Raw genomic sequence first — 24383 nt, 5'->3', positions numbered from 1 at the left:
CCAGAAAAACATCTATTTCTGCTTTATTGACTATGCCAAAGCCTTTGACTGTGTGGATCACAATAAACTGTGGAAAATTCTTAGAGAGATGGGAATACCAGACCACCTGTCCTGCCTCTTGAGAAATCTGTATGCAGATCAGGAAGCAACAGTTAAAACTGGACATGGAACAACAAACTGGTTCCAAATAGGAAAAGGAGTACATCAAGGCTGTGTATTGTCACCCTGCTTATTTAACTTATATTCAGAGTACATCATGTGAAACGCTGGACTGGAAGAAACACAAGCTGGAATCAAGATTGCTGGGAGAAATATCAATCACCTCAGATATGCAGATGACACCACCCTTATGGCAGAAAGTGAACAGGAGCTAAAAAGCCTCTTGATGAAAGTGAAAGTGGAGAGTGAAAAAGTTGGCTTAAAGCTCAACATTCAGAAAACAAAGATCATGGCATCTGGTCCCATCACTTCATGGGAAATAGATGGGGAAACAGTAGAAACAGTGTCAGACTTTATTTTTTGGGGCTCCAAAATCACTGCAGATGATGATTGCAGCCATGAAATTAAAAGAGGCCTACTCCTTGGAAGAAAAGTTACGACCAACCTAGATAGTATATTCAAAAGCAGAGACATTACTTTGCTGACTAAGGTCTGTCTAGTCAAGGCTATGGTTTTTCCAGTGGTTATGTATGGATGAGAGAGTTGGACTGTGAAGAAGGCTGAGCGCCGAAGAATTGATGCATTTGAACTGTGGTGTTGGAAAAGACTCTTGAGGGCCCCTTGGACTGCAAGGAGATCCAACCAGTCCATTCTGAAGGAGATCAACCCTGGGATTTCTTTGGAAGGAATGATGCTAAAGCTGAAGCTCCAGTACTTTGGCCACCTCATGTGAAGAGTTGACTCATTGGAAAAGACTCTGATGCTGGGAGGGATTGGGGGCAGGAGGAGAAGGGTCGACCGAGGATGAGATGGCTGGATGGCATCACGGACTTGATGGACGTGAGTCTGAGTGAACTCTGGGAGATGGTGATGGACAGGGAGGCCTGGCGTGCTGCGATTCATGGGGCCGCAAAGAGTTGGACATGACTGAGCGACTGAACTGAACTGAGGCAATTCCAAACCTGCTCCTCCCTGAAAAGGCTTGAGGAGAAACCACCAAAAGCAGGTCAACAAAGGAGCGCCCTACACATTATTAAAAAACAAATTTTACCTTCAAACACCCACTCTCTCAAAAACCTAATATTGAGGGAAGGAGGAAAGGAAAAATACTTTTTATGAGTTGGCAGTGGCCTTCCAGGACATTAAACTTAGAATACACTTCTGTGTTGTGAGCTCTGCAGCTCAACCCAGGCTACTTAATGGTTAAGCCAGGCACATTTCTATGACACAGGAGTAGATTTTTCCTCGAGTCCCTGATGAAGCAAAGGGGAAACTAGAGCATCTCTCTATAATTAGGGTAAACATAAAAACATCATCCAGACAGGGACACTTTGGAGAGTAAAAGGGGACAGTGTTAATAACTATTCCGGGCCAATAGGCATCTGTTGGCTCAGCCCCCAGCCGAGTGGGACTTCAGCCACCCTGCCAAGAACCAGGAGAAGCAAGGAATAATGAGTGTTCTCACTTAATAAGGCCAAGCACATGGAGCAAAGCCCAGGTAGGCCTCTGGCACGCTGGGGGCTAGACAGACAATCCAGGGAAAACCTAAGTGTGAACAGGAAGCTACAAGTTAGGGTGGATTAGAAAAGAGCAGATATGGCATAAAGCCTCAGATTCATTCTGTGGTGCAGTGAGTCATCCACAGGCTGGTTACAGACGGCCTCTCCAAGTCACCTAACAGCATCCCTACTCTTGAAATCTGTCATCTAACTATAGAGACAGACTTTATTTTTTTGGGCTCCAAAATCACTGCAGATGGTGACTGCAGCCATGAAATGAAAACACGCTTGCTCCTTGGAAGAAAAGCTATGAAAAACCTAGACAGTGTATTAAAAAGCAGAGACATCACTTTGCCAACAAAGCTCCATCTGGTAGAGGTTATTGTTTTTCCAATAGTCATGTATGGATATGAGAGTTGGACCATGAAGAAGGCTGAGTGCCAAAGAATTGATGCTTCTCAACTGTGGTGCTATTGAGAGTCCCTTGGACAACAAGGAGGTCAAACCAGTCAATCCTAAAGGAAATCAATGCTGAATGTTCATTGGAAAGACTGATGCTGACAGCTGAAGCTCCAATGTTTTGGCCACCTGATGCAAAGAGACAACTCACTGGAAAAGATCCTGATGCTGGGAAAGACTGAAGGCAGAAGGAGAAGGGGGTGACAGAGGATGAGTTGGTTGGATGGCATCACTGATTCAATGGACATGAGTTTGGGCAAACTCTGGGAGATGGTGAAGGACAGGGAAGCCTGGTGTGCTGCAGTCAGTCCACAGGTTTGCAAAGAGTTGGACACGATTTAGCGTCAGAATAACAACCACGGTGGATGTCAGCTTGCTGCTTCCAGCCCTTCTGGGTTGTTTCTCTGACGTGGCTCTTCACACAAACGCTTTCCTCTGCCCAAAACATTCCTCCCAGCCCCTGGTTCTCTGGGCCATTCTCTTCCAGCCCCCACTCCCCCAGAGGACTTCTCCAGGGAACCCTTCCTTCATCTCATCAGATTCCTACACACCCTGCATTTTTCCTCTCGAGGCCCTTCCCATTTATATTTTATCTGTTTAACACCCACCTTTCCCTAATTTCTTCAATCCTCTTTTCCCAGTGAGACCTGGCTTACAGGTAGCTTTCAACAAATATTTATGGATTGAATAAATTACACAGGAAAGTGAAATGATCTTTTTGTTGGCAGTTAAATGTGCAAGAAAAATTTCTGGTTGTGAATTAGCTAGTGAAAAGTTTTTAAAAATTAAAAACAAACAAACAGACCCAGAATGAGGTTCTTAGTATTTTTTTGAATGAGACTCTCCAACAGTAGTTGCGAGGAACCCTGAGCCATTAACTGGCAGAAACAGTGTGAGATCAGTGTGGAGGCCTGACTCAATGTGACATCGGCCTCTAGTGGATAAAGTTGAGAATACAGCAATTCCGAGTAAAAAATACCCCACAGCACCAACAAAAATCCCCAAATTGTTTCTGCTTTTCATGTAAGAGGAATTTTCCTTCCATACGGGCACAGTCTATTGTCAGATTTTTACCTCAACTAAATATTTAGCTTTTTGAGCAATCGCATTTAGAAACAGCTATCACATCAGAGCTTCCCTGATAGAGATTTTATACCAAGCCTGAGTAGCAGTCAATATTACTACCTTAATTCTTTTTTTCCTAAATAATCTTTTCCAGGCTCCTGGCGTTTTTCTTGGACTTGAAGGCTACCAAATACTCCTGAGATGGAGGTGCATTTTAAGCTACCTGCTATTCAAAGGGTATGTGACATGGAGAGAAATGCTGGGATCAAAGAAGAAATGAGTTAAAGAGAAGAGAGTGTGTGAATTAGAGGCATGAATATAGGGACAAGTTTTGCTTTGTAAACAAAGCAGAGGAGATGATGCTGTTCAATGTTATTCACTTTTCTCTTCTCATTAGCACTCAACCTAACATTCTGAGATCCTGGAATGCGTACAGTGTGTCCATTCAGTTCTGCAGGTCTTGCTTTAAGAGCTTGTCATTATTTTTTTTTTTTCCTTTTGGCCACACTACACGGCCTGTGGTTTTTCCCTGATCAGGGATCAAACTCATACCTTCTGCAGTGAAACCGCAGAGTCTTAACCACTGGACCACCAGGGAAGTCCGTTGTCCTTGGTTTTTTTTTCCTTTTAAAGATTTTTTGATGTGGATCATTTTTAAAGTCTTTCTTAAATGTGTTACAATATTGTCTTTTGTTTTTATGTTTTGATTTTTTTCGTTGTTTTTGTTTCGATCTTCTTGGCGGTGCAGCATGTGGGATCTCAGCTCCCTGACCAGGGATCCAACCCACGGCTCCGTGCACTGGAAGGTGAAATCTTAACCACTAGACCACCAGGGACATCCATTGTCCTTACTTCTTAATCTCCAGGTTTTAAGGGCATTATCGCCCACTCACCCTACTCCAGTCCTTAGAACATCTTTACATATCTCTTATTGAATCTGCATGCAGGATGTTGCTCAGGAGAGAAAATCTTTGGAACTCAAATAAGTGCCACTGTATAAAGTGAGCTCAAGAGGGAAAGGGGTGGTACAAAAGAGACCATCTGTGTGCCTCTCACAGGGCAGAAGGGCAGCAGGGGGTACTGTAAGGGCAGCTCCTGCGCTCTCAGGAAGGAGGCTGAATCTCTTGACCACACATGTTCCAATTTAAATGTACCGACAAATAAATCCACATTCCCACGTAAAACAAATAATTCTTAGGTATTGGCCCCTCCTTGCTTTAAGCAATGGGAACCACACTGCCAATCATGTTCTCAGACCGGATCTGAACACGAAAGGTACTTCTGAGCACTTTTCTCAAAGTTCTGTTTCCCCAAACACCTGGAACTCACACACAGGTGTCATACAGATGGCACCCTTGCTCAGATTCAATTAAGTGCCATGGTACCAGCTGGTAATTGTAAGAGCTGGCAGAGAGAGAAGCAATAAGGTATTCATTTAATAAGCCTATCACCTCGGCACTATCCCTCTTTCATCCTCTTTTACATTTTCCACAGCACAGGATGCTAGAACTCTTTTGAGAATGGAAGCCCTGCTGTGCCAGGGAGAAGTCGGAGGGGGCACCAGGCAGAGGAACAGGCAAGTCAGAGACATGCCCTTCCAGGGCACTTGAAAGAAACAAAGATGTGGGTTAAGTGACCGCCCCGGCCCCCGCTGCCCGGGAGTCCTGGGGCATACCCACCATTTCCTTGAATGCACTTTCAAGAGCCCCGATAACCAGGCACTCGTGCGGGATCTTCTTCTCGGTGAAGAAGCGCGTGGGCGGGGTGCTGGGGGAGCCCGGGGCGCCCACCCCTCCGCGGAGCGAGGCCGCGCGGGTCAGAGTCCGGCTGCTGGAGGGCGTGTGGTCCGGCTCCTCGCCCAGGCAGGCGGGCGGCAGCACGGCCGAGTTCTTCAGGATCTCCACGATGTCCTGCAGCTGCTCCGTGATGTGGTGCTGCAGCAGGCGGGACGCCACCACGGCCGCCCCGGACCCCGCGTGACCATCAAACAGCGACCAGTAGTGGCAGGAAACGCCTTCTGATTCCTGCGGGGAGAGGGCGGCAAGGAAGCGTGAGAACCGCGGCGGCCACTGCCCCAGGCTGAGGGCGACCCGTCTGGGACTCAGCGCAGCCACCCCGTGGTCTGTCTGCTAACGAGGGCGGGGGTTGGGGGGAGGGCAAAATAGGGCAAGACACTCAGGGATGTGTACCCAGGCGCATCCCTGCTTCTCCGGTATCCCCGCGCCACCACTGCCCGCCTCACCCCCCGCCCCGCGGCCCCCGGAGATAAAGTGGTCCCTGCCTGTCCACCAAGGGCAAGATCTCAAGGCATCACCCTCTCCGCTGGCATGAGATCTACTTTAGCTTGACGTGTAAGGACTTCCCTGATGGTCCCTGGGCTAACACTCTGCTCCCGAGGTGGCAGGCCTGAGTTTGATCCCTGGTCAGGGAACTAGATCCTTCATGTGGCAACTAAGACTTGGCACAGTCAAATAAGCAAAAATAAATATTAATAAAAACCTGATGTGTAGAAGTGAGAGGTAAAACTAGGTAGGAACAGTGTCTTAACAGTTGTGACAGCTAGTTTCTCATCTCCCTTCTACTGCAACCCCAGAGCAGGTTAGACACATAGTCTTTTTTAAAAAATTTATAATTGTTTGTTTATATTTAATTGAAGGATAATTGCTTTACAATACTGTGCTGGTTTCTGCCAAACATCAACATGAATCAGCCATAGGTATACATACCTATGTCCCCTCTCTCTTGAACCTCCCTGCCCCTCCTTCCCCATCCCACTCCGCTAGGTTGTCACAGAGCCCTGGTTTGAGTTTCCTCAGTCACACAGCAAATTCCCATTGGCTATCTACTTTACATATGGTAATATATATATTTCGATGTTACTCTCTCCATACATCCTACCCTCTCCTTCTCTCCCTCCCTTCCACCCTCCCCCTTTCCCCTCCCCCCACCACTGCGTTCCTAAGTCTGTTTTCTATGTCTGTGTCTTTAGACGAAATTAGGCCCTTTTTACAGATGCTTCGGGGTAGTAGTCTCGCTTCCTCCCCCCCAGTAGGGCTTTTACATGCTCGGATAATTGCCCCATCTGCCTAGGTCTACATCCTGAATTTTTAGAACATGTTTTTCCCTTGAACACCCCATCTAGTCAAACCTTCACAAGATGCAAACAATTAAGATCTCCTCTTCACGTGTCCCGCTTCCCTCGGTTTCCCAGCTGTCACTCAGCATCTTGGCTTCCTCTTCCTACCCTGAAGCCACACGCAGCCCATGTTCCCTCATCTGCCATGGATCTGGCACCTGCTGGTTGATTTCGAGACTATTTCAGGATGAGCCCTTTTAAAAACCATGTTTGAATCATATATGCCTAAGATCTTAGCTACGGGGGGAAAAAAAGGTGTTCAATTATGATGTATCTAGAGTAGTAAGATATTAAACGCTGAGATTAAACAGGTATGGTACATGTTACATCCACTTCTGACAACTAGGTTTGTCTACACAGCAGCAATAAATACTGAATTCCTTTTTTTCGTTGAAACCATTATATAAAGTTCTTTTGGTCTATCTTATTTTTTTTTATTGAAATATAGTTGCCCTATAACATTGCATGAATTTAAGGTGTACACCTGGTTTGATACATTTATATATTGTGATATAGTTGGCATCATAGCCAATATTTAACATCTCTATCACGGCACATATTTCTTCTTTGTGGCTGGAATAATTAAGTTCTAATCTCCTAGCATGTTTCATTATTATAATACAATATTGTTGTCTGTGTTCAGTATACTGTGCATTAGATCTCTAGGACTTATTTACTATCATCTCTCCTATCCCCCTACCCTCCAGTCCCTAGTAACCACCATTTTGGGTCCATCTTAGAATGATGCTGGAAGATACTATGTAGAAGAATGACATACACCATTACTCTACTTGTGCCCTTTAAATCTTTGTTTTTACTCAATTCTGTGCTAGATGCTTAGAGATAATTTTTTGGGGGAGGTCAACAAATATTTACTGAGCAATCTTTCTGTGACAGGCACAGAAAGTGGGGCAGTGGGGATGAAAAACTAGATGAATGAGATATCAATCATAGTCTGATCTCAAGAATCCAGGGGAGAGAGAGACACTGATCAAATAGTCACACAGATAAATGCAAAGTCATAATTCTGATGAGGGTGACAAGGAGAGATTCTTGGCACTGTGAGACCAGCCTGCAGAGGGGCATATTGGAGGACGCTTCCTGAGGACATAAGCACCAGGCTGAACAGCCAGTGGAAATCCACAAGGTAAGGAGGGGAGAGGAGAGAATGCCAGGTGGCAGCAACAGCAGGTACAAAAGCTCTGTGGTCGAGCTGTGTGATGAGGAAGAGTAGACTGAACGTGGCCATGTGACTGAACAGGGGAGAAGGCAGGAAAGGAAGGAGAGGACATGAGATCGGAGAGGACAGCTGGACCATGCAGTCCCTCCACAATACACAAAGGATCCAGAACATGTGATGGTTTTAGCTTAAGAGTAACAGAAAACCACTGGTTGAGGTGGGAGTTAGAAAACTGATTTATATTTTTAAAACATCATTCAGGCTATGCTGTGAGGATTAGGAGAGAAGAAAGGGTGAAAGTGAGAATGCCAGTTAGGACATCAGTTCAGTTGCTCAGTTGTGTTCGACTCTTTGCAACCCCATGAACCGCAGCATGCCAGGCCTCCCTGTCCATCACCAACTCCCAGAGTCCACCGAAATCCATGTCCATTGAGTTGGTGATGCCATCCAACCATCTCATCCTCTGTTGTCCCCTTCTCCTCCTGCCCTCAATCTTTCCCAGCATCAAGGTCTTTTCAAATGAGTCAGCTCTTTGCATCAGATGGCCAAAGTATTGGAGTTTCAGCTTCAACATCAGTCCTTCCAATGAACACCAGGGCTGATCTCCTTTAGGGTGGACTGGTTGGATCTCCTTGCAGTCCGAGGGACTCGCAAGAGTCCTCTCCTACACCACGGTTCAAAAGCATCAATTCTTCGGTGCTCAGCTTTCTTTATAGTCCAACTCTCACATTCATACATGACCATTGGAAAAACCAAAGCCTTGATTAGATGGACCTTTGTCAGCAAAGTAATGTCTCTGCTTTTGAATATGCTATCTAGGTTGGTCATAACTTTTCTTCTAAGGAGTAAGCATCTTTTAATTTCAAGGCTGCAATCACCATCTTGCAGTGATTTTGGAGCCCCCAAAAATAAAGTCAGCCATGGTTTCCACTGTTTCCCCATCTATTTGCCGTGAAGTGATGGGACCAGATGCCATGATCTTAGTTTTCTGAATGTTGACCGTTAAGCCAACTTTTTAACTCTCCTTTTTCACTTTCATCAAGAGGCTCTTTAGTTCTTCTTCACTTTCTGCCATAAGGGTGGTGTCATCTGCATATCTGAGGTGACTGACACTTCTCCCGGCAGTCTTGATTCCAGCTTGTGCTTCCTCCAGCCCAGCGTTTCTCATGATGTATTCTGCATATAAGTTAAATAAGCAGGGTGACAATACACAGCCTTGATGTACTCCTTTTCCTATTTGGAACCAGTCTGTTATTTCATGCCCAGTTCTAACTGTTGCTTCCTGACCTGCATACAGATTTCTCAAGAGGCAGGACAGGTGGTCTGGTATTCCCATCTCTTTCAGAATTTTCCACAGTTTATTGTGATCCACACAGTCAAAGGCTTTGGCATAGTCCATAAAGCAGAAATAGATGTTTTTCTGGAACTCTCTTGCTTTTTCCATGATCCAGCAGATGGTTGGCCATTTGATCTCTGGTTCCTCTGCTTTTCTAAAACCAGCTTGAACATCTGGAAGTTCATGGTTCACGTATTGCTGAAGCCTGGCTTGGAGAATTTTGAGCATTACTTTACTAGCGTGTGAGATGAGTGCAAATGTGCGGTAGTTTGAGCATTCTTTGGCATTGCCTTTCTTTAGGATTGGAATGAAAACTGACTTTTTCCAGTCCTGTAGCCACTGCTGAGTTTTCTAAGTTTGCTGGCATATTGAGTGCAGCACTTTGACAGCATCATCTTTCACAATTTGAAATAGCTCAACTGGAATTCCATCACCTCCACTAGCTTTGTTCCTAGTGATGCCTCCTAAGGCCCACTTGACTTCACATTCCAGGATGTCTGGCTCTAGGTGAGTGATCACAGCATTGTCATCATCTGGGTCGTGAAGATCTTTTTTGTACAGTTCTTCTGTGTATTCTTGCTACCTCTTCTTAATATCTTCTGCTTCTGTTAGGTCCATATCATTTCTGTCCTTTATTGAGCCCATCTTTGCATGAAATGTTCCTTTGGTATCTCTAATTTTCTTGAAGAGATCTCTAGTCTTTCCCATTCTATTGTTTTCCTCTATTTCTTTGCATTGATCACTGAGGAATGCTTTCTTATCTCTCCTTGCTATTCTTTTGGAACTCTGCATTCAAATGGGTATATCTTTCCTTTTCTCCTTTGCTTTTTGCTTCCCTTCTTTTCACAGCTATTTGTAAGGCCTCATCAGACAGCCATTTTGCTTTTTTGCATTTCTTTTTCTTAGAGATGGTCTTGATTCCTGTCTCCTGTACAATGTCACTAACCTCCATCCATAGTTCACCCTGTCTATCAGATCTAGTCCCTTAAATCTATTTATCACTTCCACTGTATAATCATAAGGGATTTGATTTAGGTCATACTAGAATGGTCTAGCGGTTTTCTCCACTTTCTTCAATTTCAGTCTGAATTTGGCAATAAGGAGTTCATGATCTGAGCCACAGTCAGCTCCCAGTCTTGTTTTTGCTGACTGTATAGAGCTTCTGCATCTTTGGCTGCAAAGAATATAATCAATCTGATTTCGGTGTTGACCATCTGTTGATGTCCATGTGTAGCATCTTCTCTTGCGTTGTTGGAAGAGGGTGTTTCCTATGACCAGTGTGTTCTCTTGGCAGAATTCTATTAGACTTTGCCCTGCTTCATTCTGTATTCCAAGGCCAAATTTGCCTGTTACTCCAGGTGTTTCTTGACTTCCTACTTTTGCATTCCAGTCCCCTATAATGAAAAGGACATTTTTGGGGGGTGTTAGTTGTAGAAGATTTTGTAGGTCTTCACAGAACTGTTCAACTTCAGCTTCTTCAGTGTTACTGGTCGGGGCATAGACTTGGATTACTGTGGTATTGAATGGTTTGCCTTGGAAACGAACAGAGATCATTGTGTTGTTTTTCAGATTGCCTCAAAGTACTGCATTTTGGACTCTTGTTCACTATGATGGCTGCTCCATTTCTTCTGGGGGATTCCTGCCCACAGTAGTGGATATAATGGTCATCTGAGTTAAATTCACCCATTCCAGTCCATCTCAGTTCGCTGATTCCTAGAATGTTGATGTTCACTCTTGCCATCTCCTGTTTGACCACTTCCAATTTGCCTTGATTCATGGACCTAACATCCAGGTTCCTATGCAATATTGCTCTTTATAGCATCGAACCCTGCTTCCATCACCAGTCCCATTCACAACTGGGTGTTGTTTTTGCTTTGGCTCCATCCCTTCATTCTTTCTGAAGTTATTTCTCCACTGATCTCCAGTAGCATATGGGGCACCTACCGACCTGGGGAGTTTATCTTTCAGTGTCCTATCTTTTCGCCTTTTCATACACTCAATTAAATCCAGGTAAGAAGAAACACTTATGAATGACTAGAAGCACCTTAAATGAAGGAATAAGCACACTAACTCAGAGGAAAATTAAGTGCAAAAACAACAGCCTAAGGATGAGAAGGTCTGGATTCCGTGGCATCTTCAACACCAATCAGCCGAGAAGGAGGCAGAGCGAGGAGAGCCAGGCAGTGCAGGCACTGGGCCCTGGCAGGGCCACTCTGGAGTTGGACACCCTTGTTACTTAGCACCTCTGTGCCATGGTTTCCTAGTAACTAAAAGGCAGGTGATAGCTACCATACTGCGGAGAAGTATCGGGGAGATTAAATGGTAATTTACGTCAAGTTACTAACAAGCTACGTCAACTAACATGTCTGGAGCGAGCGAGCGAGCGTGTGTGCATGTGTGCGGGCGTGTGTGTTATCATTACCATTACAATATGATCCTAGATAAGCCATTTTCTGGGCTTCAGTTCTTCACCAAAATGAGGAGTGGGGGACTTCCCTAGAAGACTCTGATGCCCCTGCTATCTCTCCAAGTTCAACATTTAAGCAGCATAGACCAGTGTGGGCTACAGAAGTGGAGGAGAGGTGGTCCTGAAGACAGGACAAGTAGAACTTGAATGGATCGAGAGGTAATATGGCAAACAGGAGGCTCAGGTGATAGGGCTGATTCTTATAGATGCTCATCTAGGGTCTCTTCTCTTTTTCTCCTCACTACTGAGTCTGTCTGGGACAGCAACATATCCGCTAAAAATACTCACATCTCAGACCCCCTTGCAGCTCTGTATGGTTACTTGGCCTCACTTTGGCCAATGAGCTACGAGAGGAAGTATCCTAGTTAGAACTTCTAGGAAAGCTAGGGTTTTCTCGACAAAAAAGGCAACTCAACGGGCCTGGTCTTTTATCCTTTATCCTCCCCCATTCTTCCTGCCTAAGTCACAGAAATGACACCTGGAGGTAGCATAACTACCTCTTGCCAAAAAGGCTAAAAGCTGCAGCCCAGGGTTGAGACAGATACATTTCGTGCAGTCTTTCCCAACGCTTTGTAACCCCATGGACTGTAGTCGGCCAGGCTCCTCTGTCCATGGAATTTTCCAGGCAAGAATACCGGTCTGGGTTGCCATTTCCTGCTCTAGGGGATCTTCCCGACCCAGGGGTTGAACTTGTGTCTCTTATGTCTCCAGGCATTTTACCACTAGCACCACCTGGAAAGCAGCCCAGGGTGGGAGGGCAGGAAGTCAGAAGGAGCCTGGGCCCTGGATGTCTGGCTAGGAGATGCTGCACAGGCCCTGGACAAGCTGTCACGCGGGTTTCAAGACATTTCAGTGAGTCATTGTTTTGAGATTCTGCAACAAGAGCTGGGCACATGAAGAAGGATGGTGTATATGTAGTATCCTGGGACTTGTGGCAGCATGGCAGAATGGAGGCGCACATGTAAGTAAGGCACAAGCACAGAAAAGAATCTGAAGTAGGTAGAAGTGGATATCCACTTAGAATAAGCCCAGACCCCCAGGAAACGGTTCTTCATTCAAGGCATCTGTGCAAAGACTTCAGGGAGTCCATGAATCCATCTTTATTTTCACATAGCTCTGTAAACGGACACCTCCCTCTATGATGAATGTAAGACAACTAAGCACAGCAGTATTAGCAGTATCTGTGACTTGCTCACCAGTAGAAATAGCACTGTCCTTCCACACAGCTTGAATTATTGTTTGTGCTCATCACTACTGTGCAATGATTATCAACCCATTGCGAGCTCTTGTTACTTGCTGCATTAGTAAAGTACATGTTGCCATATTATTAACGCATCCCCATGAATGGGGAAAAGTGGCAAAAGGAAAGGATTTCTTGCTCAAGGCATCGAATTCCCCAAAGGGCCCAAGGCCACCTGGGTGAAACCCACTCACACAGTCCTACACCCGATTCAATGAAACCCCAGCCAAGGTCTCTGAGGAAGCTGCAGCAGGGGCAGCGTAGGGATGGGAGAGGAGTCATCATGTCAGTGTCCGGGCACAGATCCTGCAACACCAAACTTTCTCATGTTTCCAGAGTCATAATTTGAACCAAAGAAGACCAAACCCCGTGAGATAACAAGCCACACCGCCATGGAATGCCACGACATTTTAAATCAGCAACTCTGAAATTTTCCTGACAAGTAATCCAACCGTTTCCTTCAACAAGGCAGAGCATTCTGCAGCTACCAAAACCACCACCAGCTGACAAAATATCTGGGGAATTTTTAACAGTCATGAAGAGGCTTCGGTTGGGGGCCCTCTGACGTGGGGCTCAACATTTTCTTTTTGAGAACAATTCTGCATAGCGGTGCTCTAAAGACTAGTATAGCAAATTTTTAAAAGGCAATAATTTTCACAGCTAAAACTTGTAACACATAATTTTCCCACAAAGAAAGTTTCTTTCTACAAAAAAAGTATGCATGCTTGTACACGCTAAGTTGCTTTAATTGTGTCTCTTTGCAGCCCCATGGACTATAGCCTGCCAGGCTCCTCTGTCCATGGGATTCTCCAGGCAAGAATACTGGAGTGGGTTGCCATGCCCTGCTCCAGGGGATCTTCCTGACCCATGGGTTGAATCCAAGTCTCCTGTGTCTCCTGCACTGCAGGCGGATTCTTTATCGCTGAGCCACTGGGGAGGTCCCGGACAAAGTGCAGGTTGACTAAATCCAGCACTGGCCCATCCAGGAGCCAAGCCCACACCCATTAAGCAGCGTCTCTGAAGGTGGGGACCCATCTTTTATCTTTTTAAAAGCTCCCCAGGGGATGTTAATGAGCAGCCACAGTTGAGAACCCCTGCTTTAATGAAAAGAGAATTGGTAAGCCATCAGGAGACCCCCATTGTAGTCCAAATCTGCCACTGGTTCACCGTACAACTTCAGATGAGTCACTTACATCTCCCTAAACAGATCAGACCAGTGGTGTCCAAACTGTGTTCCTTGGTTCTGAAGAGGTGCCTTAGGAGACAGGAAGGTAAGTGAGTGTTGAAGCGATGCGTCTCTTCGTCTATTACACCAACTAGAGTGGAATAGTTTTATCAGTTATAAACACCAGGGTCTTGCTAAAGATTCTGGACAAAAGAATTTGACTATTTAAAATAAAAATATGAAAGCCTCTGAACTAGACAAACCCATCAAGAGATTTCAAAATCTTCAGTGTCCTTCCATGGCAGGAACTTCAACGGTGAGTGATATATTAACACTACATGGGGAGAGAACCACAAAACAGGCTCTCACCATGCGCTCAGGTGCCAGCTCAGCTGTTAAGAGACTAAAAGACCACAAAGGCACAGACACAGCTAGTTAGAGCACCCTCCCCATCATTTAACAGGCAATATTGCAAATGCTTTACAAATATCAGCTCATTTAGGCCTACTACAATCCTAGGATGGGGTATGGTTACCACTCCCATTTTACAGGAGGAAAAGGAAGGACAGAGAGGACAACCCCTCCAGGTCACCATGTATTAAGTGATGAGGCTGGAACAGAGTCCACCTCTAAACCATCAGCCCCCACGTGAGGCTGAACACCCCCAGCCCATGCTCCGCCTGGCCCTGGATGGAAAGCCTGCCCTGATGGATACCTGGCTCTTGAATTCACTTCTCCACTCTGCAACCTGAGTTTTTCTAAAACACACAATCTGATTAATGTCTTACACCAGCCCAACAACCTGCCCTGCAGGCTGACTCCAGGCTGTGACACCCTGATTTGCAGTCCCCGATCCAGCCTCTGATTCTCTACCTTCCATCTCTTCCTTCAAATCCCACCCATGCAGAACTACAGTGCTTGCAGCTCATCACAAACCACTACTGCCCCTCCCCGTCGGGTTCCCCCCAACCTTTCCGGTACTCAATTTAACTGTCACCTCTTCCTACAAGTTCCTACTGCTCCCTGTACCTACCCCTGCAGCATTTACTATATTGCCCGTGACTGTCCACCTGCTTGAGCAATTCTGGATTGAAGGAAAGAATATTCTGGGAAAAGGGAGCAGCTAATAAGCAATGCAGATGAAAAGTGTGTGTGTGTGTGTGTGTATATATATATATGGTTATATGGAGGCCCGTGTGGACAGTGGCCTGATTCATGCCAACCTTGTGGGCTAGGTTCAGGTTGGGGTGAGATTCTGGAGCCTAGGAAGGCAGACCAGGAGACCCAATTTGCTACCTTGGGACATAAGGAGTGATGAGATGCCTCTGTTCCTGAGAATACTGAGAGCTGGGCTGAGGCAGCACTGAGCCCGGGACATTCTGCAGGTGCACTGCAAGAAGGAAGCTTCAGAATTCAAGGGGCTCCTAGAGGTCTGTCCTAAGGCAAATAGGGCCTAGGTCTGGGAGGTATCACTGGGCCAGGACAGGAGACTTCATGGGACATTTCAAAGACCAACATGAGGCCAGAGTGGGCTATAGGGTGTTTGAGATGGGGACAAGAGCTTATCAGAAATAAGGTCTAATCAGAGAATTAAAATCCACTTTTTTAAAAAATTGGAGTATAATTGCTTTACAGTGTTAGTTTCTGCTGTACAATGAAATGAATCAGCTATATGTGTACATATATCCCCTCTCTCTTGGGCTTCCCCGCTGCCCCTTGCCATGCCACTCACCTAGGTCATCACAGGGCACTGAGCTGAGCTCCCTGTGCTACTCAGCAGCTCCCACTAGCTATCTGTTTCACACATGGCAGTGTACACAGAAGAAGAAGTGATGGTGCTCAGTCATGTCTGACTCCTTGTAACCCCATGGACTGTAGCCTGCCAGGCTCCTCCACCCATGGGATTTTCCAGGCAAGAACACTGGAGTGGGCTGCCATTGCCTTCTGCAGGGGATACAGGTCCACCCTAATCTCCCAGTCGGTCCCACCCTCCCCTTCCCCACCATGTCCACGTGCTCCTTCTCTGTCTGCGTCTCTATCCCTACCTTGCAAACAGGTTCATCTGGACCATTTTTCTAGATTCCACATAAATGTTGGAGAGGGTGTGGAGGAAAGGGAACCCTCTTGCACTGTTGGTAGAAATGTAAATTGATACAGCCCCTATGGAGAACAGTATGAAGGTTCCTTAGAAAACTAAACACAGAACGGTCATAGGACCCAGCAATCCAGCTGCTGGGCATATACTCTGAGAAAACCCTAATTCAAAAGGACACATGCATCCCAATGTTCCCTGAAGCACTATTCACAACAGCCAGGACACGGAAGCAACCTAGACTCCACTGACAGAGGAATGGATAAAGAAGATGGGATACATATATACAATGGAATATTACTCAGCCTTAAAAAGGAACAAAAATAGGTCACTTGAGATGTGGATGGACCTAGAGTCTGCCCTACAGAGTAAAGTAAGTCAGAAAGAGAAAACAAATATCACATATTAACATATATACGTGGAATCTAAAATCTACTTTTGAAAGAAGCATGATCAAACAGGATATGCCACACATTTACTCTGAAATACCTTCTCCCTCAACCTCTTTACTCAGAGCGATGCCATTGGTTGCTGTCGGTAAGAGTGCGTGGTGTGAGGCACAATCGGATCTGAGAACCTTGAGGAGTGAACACCTCAATGTCACAGCAGCACTGAGGCACCGCCTCGACATCAGGGGTCCGGGTGGGGTGGAGCTGTGAATCCACGGGAGAGACCGAGTTATATGAACACAGTACTTTTCAAAGCATCTCAAATCTGTGATTTCATTGCAAATACACCTGCATTCCCTCACTGCAGAGAATCTTCAGTGACTCCCTACTGCCCCTGAAATACCTTTTGGTCTTCTGGATGCTCACGCAGACAGTTGGCCCTGCATAATCTGGCTGCCACTCCTCTCTTGCCCCTTCTCTTCTAACTCCCTTGTCACCACTAGGACCATACATGTCGTGTTTTTATTCTGCCCTAAAACACTCTTCTTTTGCCATTTGCTTGAAGAACTATTAATCCTTCAGCTTTCGGTGGAAGCATCTCCTTCCCACCAAGCCCACCTGGACTACCACAGTCTCTGCACATCCCCTACCGGAAGTGTTTATCCCACTGATGTGGAATTGCCTGACGTGCCTGTATCAGCGTCCTCAGAGACTCACGTGTATCTCATTCACTATGGTATTCCAGGGGGTGCTTGCTATAGAACAGATGCTTAATAATGACTAAATATACAAAGAAACAAAGAGAGAAAGGGAAGTTTTTCATTTGTTTTTTTTTTTTTTAAAGCAATATAGCAGTTTAAGAAATAAGAATTTTATGTAAGATACTTCATACTGGTAAAACCAACAGGATAAACCTAATCTACTTCAGGATCAGAGCTGACTTACTTAACTTTGACCTCTCAGCTCTATGGGGCTAGGTGTGTCCTGCAAATAAGCAACCTAGATCCAGGGCCCTTAGCATCTCAAAGGTGCTCCATGGAAAAACCAAGGGATAGGACACTGCCTTCTCTGGCTGTACTTGATTTGCCAGGCCTTATAGCCCTTATGGGAGAAGGCAGTGGCACCCCACTCCAGTACTCTTGCCTGGAAAATCCCATGGACGGAGGAGCCTGGTGGGCTGCAGTCCATGGGGTCGCTAAGAGTCGGACACGACTGAGCGTCTTCACTTTCACTTTTCACTTTTCACTTTCATGCATTGGAGAAGGAAATGGCAGCCCACTCCAGTGTTCTTGCCTGGAGAATCCCAGGGACAGAGGAGCCTGGTGGGCTGCCATCTATGGGGTTGCACAGAGTCGGTGACGACTGAAGCAACTTAGCAGCAGCATAGCCCTTATGGGACCAGTTTGAAACATACACAAAATTCTAAGCTCAGGTATTTAATCTTAAAAAAGAAAAAAAGGAAAATTAAAAAAAAAAAAAAAAACTAACCAACCTACCGGATTCCTCTTACTGGAGAGCTGAGCTATTAAAACCCACAGACTTTCTTCAGCTCTGTGCCCTGTTGAGGGGCATAATCCGCTATTGCCTTTTCCTTTGTACCAGGGACTGAAGGGTAAGGAATGTGCGTGGGGGTTGGAGAGCTGTGTTCTCCACCTGCTTGGTTCCAGCAAAGGTCCCAAAGCAGGGAAAGAAAGGGCACAGCTGCATTCAACATTCTCAGCCCAGCCTGCCCCACGCTCCAGCTGCCCACAGCCAAAGGCACCATCCAGCCCTCCTGTGGTTAGAAGGAAGCTGGGCATTAGCGCAGAGAATAAGGTTTTGAGTTTATGTGGCAAATAAACTGGGTTTCAGATTTCACATTATCTAACAGTTCAAGTGTAACTTTGTCACTGATGTCTACATACTAACACACCATGGGTATTTTAAATGTTGGATATTTAAATATCCTCACTTCCAAATGAGTTAACACAAACATACAAATCCTACTTGTTGTGGTATGTCTTAGCACAGAAAGAACACAGGCTTTAAGATCAAACCTGGGTTCTGGAATTCACTACTGTGTGGTCTTGGGCACATTTCTCAACTTCTCTCAACTGTTTCCTTATTTAAAGAATAGAAGAAACTAGGACTCCGAGAGTAAGGATTCACTCGTTTTATACTTGTCTTGGTCCCTCTTCTCCTACGTGTCAGGCTTGAGCTGGACACTGGGATGTGGCAGGGAACAAGATTATCATGGGGGAATTCCCTGGCGGGCCAGTGGTTAAGACTCCACACTTTCACGGCAGGGGACATGGGTTCCATCCCTGGTCAGAGATCTTGCACACCCCAAGGTGCAACCAAAATAAATTAATAAATAAGAGACAACTGTCATTATTATTAAAAAGGAAAAGAATATCATGGTTCCCAGGCTCTTAAATAGCAAAGCAGAATATAAAGAGATGACTATAGACATGTTAGAAGAGACATGCCTAGTGTCATATGAGTGGATAATAGGCATTAAATGTGCAGACAGTGGGTTATGGGAAAGGGGAAAGGGTACAAGTATATAGAGATAAAATAGGGAGTAATAATCTGTAGCAATGAAACTGCTGTATCCTGACTGTGCTGGTGAGTCCACGAATCCTCGCAGATATTCAAATTCATGACTGTATACCCAAAGGAAGAAAAGTTAACTACACGGTATAATTTTTTTAAGTAATAAATAAAATGTATAGAATCTTGTCCGGCAGGTAGGAGGGGCAATAAAGCCAGAAGTAACAGTATAGCAAGTCCCCTACATGCAAGTGAGTTCTGTTTCACAAGTGCTTTCCTTAAGTCCAATTTGTTCATAAGTCCAACGTTAGCCTAGGTACCCAGCTAACACAATGGGCTATATAGTACTGTTCTCTAATAGGTTTATAATACTTTCACACATATAATACATAAAAAACAAACACAAAAAAACAAATAAAACATTTACAATCTTACAGTACATTACCTTGAAAATTACAGTAATACAGTACAACAGCTGGCATTCAGGGGCTGGCATCAGGTGAATAGGCAGGAAGGGTTACTGACTGGAGGAGGGTGAAGAGGTGGGAAATGATAGAGCTGAAGGATCTTCAGCAATAGGAGATGGAGGGCAAGCTGCAATTTCACTGACGTCTGATGCTGATGGAACACACATTCTCATCTTTGAAGGTTTGCAACTTGAAAGTTCATATGTAGGGAACTCAGTGAAATTACTTATACTCACTGTTGAATAACCTAGGGAGACAGTGAGCAGGCAGGGAGTAATAAGGACTCTCTCATCCAGGAGACCAAGCTGTACACCCCAGGACCCCCTGCTGATGGGATGCTTGTGGCCATCCTCCATGCAATCTCTGTCATTTCCATTCTTCCTAAGTCACTTCCCCCATGGAAAGTCTAGGTTCAAAGGATACCTACTGAGTACCTACTGTGATGGATCTCCACACCACCACCATAAAACGGGCATTAGTGTCTCATTTTACCAATGATTTCAGCAGGGCACAGGCAGTCAAGTGGCTCTACTGGTCAATGGTAACACCAGGACTGAACCCATTCCAAATTACAGAATCTTATTTTTCCGAAACACACAACTTTGTATAATTAATCTCCCTAGCTTTTGTGACTCTGTAGCCTTTAACAATGCAGCACTATTTTACTTTGTTTGTTGCTTATTAGTAATTGCATACATGTGCCAGGCCATTGGTTGACTGCTGCAACTTCTTGGCAGTGGCCCGGTGTTACTCTCTGGTGCCATCAAAAAAATGTCACTGGTCAATCAGCTCATCATACAAAGTTCTACACCTGGAACACCAAAGCCTTCAAGTTTAGAGTAACATGCTCTTGACATCATGAACTTCAAAATTACTAACATTCTATTTTAACTAGCATTTACCCTGTTTTTGCTTCAGACTAACATGAATTAACAGAGAAGGCAATGGCACCCCACTCCAGTACTCTTGCCTGGAAAACCCCATGGGCGGAGGAGCCTGGTGAGCTGCAGTCCATGGGGTCACGAAGAGTCGGACACGACTGATATGACTTAGCAGCAGCAGCAGCAGCAACATGAGTTAAAATTCACTCCACTTGAAGAAAAACATGGAGCCCTTTCTTAACTTGCCACACAATTAAATTGGCAGCTATCACTCATGTCTCAAAACAGTAACTTATAAGTGGTTTCCCAGTTGCATTATAAATTATTTCATTTATAAAAAAATAAAGATAGTCTTCTATGTAATCTACAACACACACACACACGCACACGTGCGCGCGCGCGTGCTCACCTCCTTTTTGGGAACACACCTGCAACAAGACAAAAGCATATTCCAGAAGGTAAAAAATTGGGAGTTTAAAGCTCACTATTTCTCTTTTAGAATTTCACTAAAGTAGGCCCAATGTGACATCTTCCTTCCTCTAAAGTTCTAGAAACTGCTTTCTAATCACAATGCTTATTTTCTTTTTCCTATTTTCCAGAACTTCGTAAGTTTTACCTGGGAAGGGTCCCTTGGACCTTTCAATATGTATAAGATTGTTCCAAACAGAATGTATCCATGGGGCTTCCCTGGTGGTCCAGTGGTTAAGAATCTGCCTTGCAATGCAAGGGATACTGGTTCAATCCCTGGTCCCAGAAGATCACACGTGACACAGAGCGACTAAGCCCATGCACCACAACTACTGAGCCCGTGCACCCAGAGCCTGTGCACCGAAGCCAAGAGCAGCCCCTGCTCATGGCAACAAGGGAAAACCTGTGCAAAGCACAGGCAGAAACAAATAAATAAAAATTAAAACGAAAAAAAAAAACCCCACAAAAGGTGCAATATGAGTGTGGGATGCACTTGCCTCCCTCCTTTCTTGCCAAAGAAGAGGGACTACTTATTTTCCACCGGGGAAACAGAGAGCCGACCTGCTCTTCTGATCCCTACTATCGTATGGCTTGATTTCCCCCCAAGTTTCTGGCCAAGTTTCAAGGATGATAATGCAGAATTAGAGGAGGAGGAGGAGGCAGAACTGGAGGATCTGTTTCAGGCATTTCATCTACAGGGCTTTCAGTCTCCAGTTCTTCATCTGATTGCACAGCAACACAATAAGACGACGGAGAATAAATCAGCCGATGATGAAGCTGAGATGTGGGAAAATTTCAAGAACTTCGTGACAAGTCCTTCCAAGGGCCCACGTTCTACTGCTGCCCACTTGGAATCATGCCCACACAGCATAGTCTGTTTGTTCTTAACCTAGTTCTCTGACTAAATTACGCAGATATTTTGTTTCCCACTGGGAAAGATCCCTTATTCTCATATGTGTAAAAGAGTATGGCTTCCTTCTCAGGATCTGACGATACAAAACACAGATTTTCTTTGGCTCAAATCTTTCACTTTATGAGAGAGTGAGTGTAGGATAAGTTAAGTATGTTTGGTTTTTGTGTTTAAATGGCAATTTAGTTCCATATGTCAAAATGCTAATAAATAAATATTAATTTCTGAGACAAGAGTAGAGACAAGAAGTAGAAATAGCAACTGGCTATATAGCAACTGGCTATATAGCTTAGCCAATAGCTTTGGCTAAGTTGTCTTATGGTTTGTTCTAGACTCAAAAATTAGCTCAGGAATGTTCTTAAATGGCTCAGACAGTAAAGAATCTGCCTGAAATGCAGGAGACCCAGGTTCAATCCCTGGGTCCAGAAGATCTCCTGGAGAAGGGAATGGCAACGCACTCCAGTATTCTTGCCTGGAGAATTCTATGGACAGAGGAGCCTGGTGGGCTACAGTCCATGGGGTCGCAAAGATTCAGACATGACTGGGAAACTAACATAGCATGTCAAAACACTATTAAATAAATATTAATTTCTGAGAGACAGAAGAAGTAGACAGTTAGTGACAGTTTTTGGCTAAGTCATGTTATGGTTTATTCTAGATAAAAAAATTACCTCAAGAATGTTCTCAAACTATTATTTTATACATCAAAAACTTCTCCTTAAATTAGTTTACAGTAGGAACATAAGTACTGTGAAATAATATTGAATTGTGGCTGCAAACTCCACTGTTAGAATAACAACAGATAATATTAATTGAGCATTTACTACATACCAGGCACTATTCTAAGCACTTTTCATATTTTTAACTCATTTAATTCTAATAACCTTATGAGGTAGAAATTATCATCCCCAATTTGCAGATGAGGAAACTGAGGCATCACAAGACAAAAAACTATTGAGTGGCAGAGCTGGGATTAAAACTCAGATATTCATGAGTGTGCAATGAGAGGCTTTTTCTGTTCATTGTGGTTTCAATCAAATAATGGTCTTCTATAATTTAGCAGGAAAAAAATGGACTATAAGGACAAAAAGATGATGAACAATTTCATTTTCATTCTGTTCTTCACCCGAGTCAGTGAGAGCTGTTACCCAGTTTCAGAGTTGATGTTGGGAGACTGATAAATAACTCTTAATTCAAAAGAGAAATCACATGGAAATGAGAAAAAGTCTGGCATCAAATTATATTGAAATTATACATATTAACAGTAGGAGTTGTTGTTCTTTCATTTCAGACTTTTCGAAAGACTGAAAGACTTTTCTGCCACATTTCCCAGCTGCTAAGGGATGAATGGCTTCCCCGGTGACTCAGTGGAAAAGAATCCTCCTGACAATGCAGGAGACACAGGTTTGATCCTGGCATGGGAAGCTCCCCTAGAGAAGGAAATGGCAACTCACTCCAGTATTCTTTCCTGGGAAATCCCATGGACCCTGGTGGGCTACAGTCCAAAGGGTCCCAAAAAGCTGGACACAACTGAGAGATCAGGCAACGACAATGGATAAAGCAGCATCACGTGACCAGTGAGTATAGACTTGGAAGCCAGACTGCCTGGGCTGCATCCAAGCTCCACACCGTCCAGCTCTGTGCCTTGGTTTCCCCATCAGTAAAGTAAAGATAAGAATACTACAGACTTACGTGTTATTATGAGGTTAAAGGAATTAATATTGGCAAAGCCAAAATTGGCAAAGCACTACGATCAGTGTTGTGTCTGGCATATGAATGCTGAATGCTGGTTTTTAAAAAAAATAAGAAGAAAAGAAAATCTCAAGAGCTTATTGCTCTTGCCAATAATCTAAAGCTCTGGGGAAATCAGATTACAAGTGAAACAAGGAGAAATTTCCATTTCAGCACCGTTTATTTTCCTTTAGCCTTAAGATTCACCACAGTGGGAAAATCTATTGTGGAACCAAGCTTGAGTCGCGTTCTTGGCTCCTACCTGGTCTTCAGAGTAAACCCACACCCACTGAGAAGGAAACTGTCAAGTTATTCTAACTGACATTGGTCTGAACATCCTGGTTGGAAAGTCATTCTTCTTAATCACTGGGCAGGAATTCTAATCCCTGGAACCAAGAGATAAGACTTTTGAGAGAAACCATGGCAGTCTTGCTTTGAAAGAAAAAATCTAAGTAGATAAATGGAAAGGTTGTGTTTTTCTTGACACACTCAGAACAAAGACCTTAATTGAGAGGGAAATTTTAGAGTAACAAACCCAATGACAGAAACCAAAGGCTGCTCCTGTTGTTTTTTATAGCTGACATTGTTGCAGGAAGCAGACTGCCAAATGTGGCCGAATGCCCCAGAAACGCTGCCTCTGTGGAACCACGGGAAACCTTCACTTAATGCTCTGGGGGGTGACCGAGGGCTTCTCACAGAAAACAGATGAAAAGAACAACAAATCTTCACTCCAGAAAGCTGAAATAGCCCTTTTCATTTCCTTCCTATCTCTCCCCATCCCCAGTTTGATCCTATTTGCCTGGAATTCCCACAGTGCTGCCCCATCGTCTGCTGAGAAAGATAATCAGCTTTCCTCTCCCCTGCTGATGAACTTGGCCACGATGTGGACATAACCATCTCCTGTTATTGTAATCAGACACTGAACTAACAGACACCAAAACCACATACTTGGATGTGTTTTGACTAAATTAAATGACATAAGGAGGCTCTGAAGGAAAGAAGACTTAGAATGTATGTGTCCACAGGTCTCGTCTTAAACCCAAAACGACTGGCTCCAAAACAGGCAGTCAGATGTGAGGGGAAACTGTCCTGGTTATGGCCACACATCTTACATAAGGGCAGGGGCTTCTTACCTTAATACTAAGGTTATATGATACCCTCAAGAGTGAACTCTCTCTCCCTCTGCAGAGAAGTCATCTGCTACCTT

The 24383-nt window shown here is 44.6% G+C and overlaps 1 protein-coding gene across 2 annotated transcripts in view; it reads right to left on the bottom strand.

The window, feature by feature from the left end:
• PPM1H (protein phosphatase, Mg2+/Mn2+ dependent 1H) overlaps positions 1-24383 on the bottom strand; it is a 294780-nt gene that overhangs the window by 156502 nt on the left and 113895 nt on the right. For both annotated transcript variants that reach the window (XR_001918064.1, XM_018047995.1), the window contains exon 3: positions 4862-5206. Coding sequence is in view for 1 of the 2 variants with exons in the window: in XM_018047995.1 (XP_017903484.1) it covers positions 4862-5206 (345 nt within the window). In the remaining variant the exon portion in view is untranslated. The remainder of the gene's footprint in view (positions 1-4861; positions 5207-24383) is intronic.

This window comes from Capra hircus, chromosome 5 (genome assembly GCF_001704415.2).
Source record: "Capra hircus breed San Clemente chromosome 5, ASM170441v1, whole genome shotgun sequence".
NCBI lineage: Eukaryota > Metazoa > Chordata > Mammalia > Artiodactyla > Bovidae > Capra > Capra hircus.
This window is presented reverse-complemented; position numbering and strand designations above follow the sequence as displayed.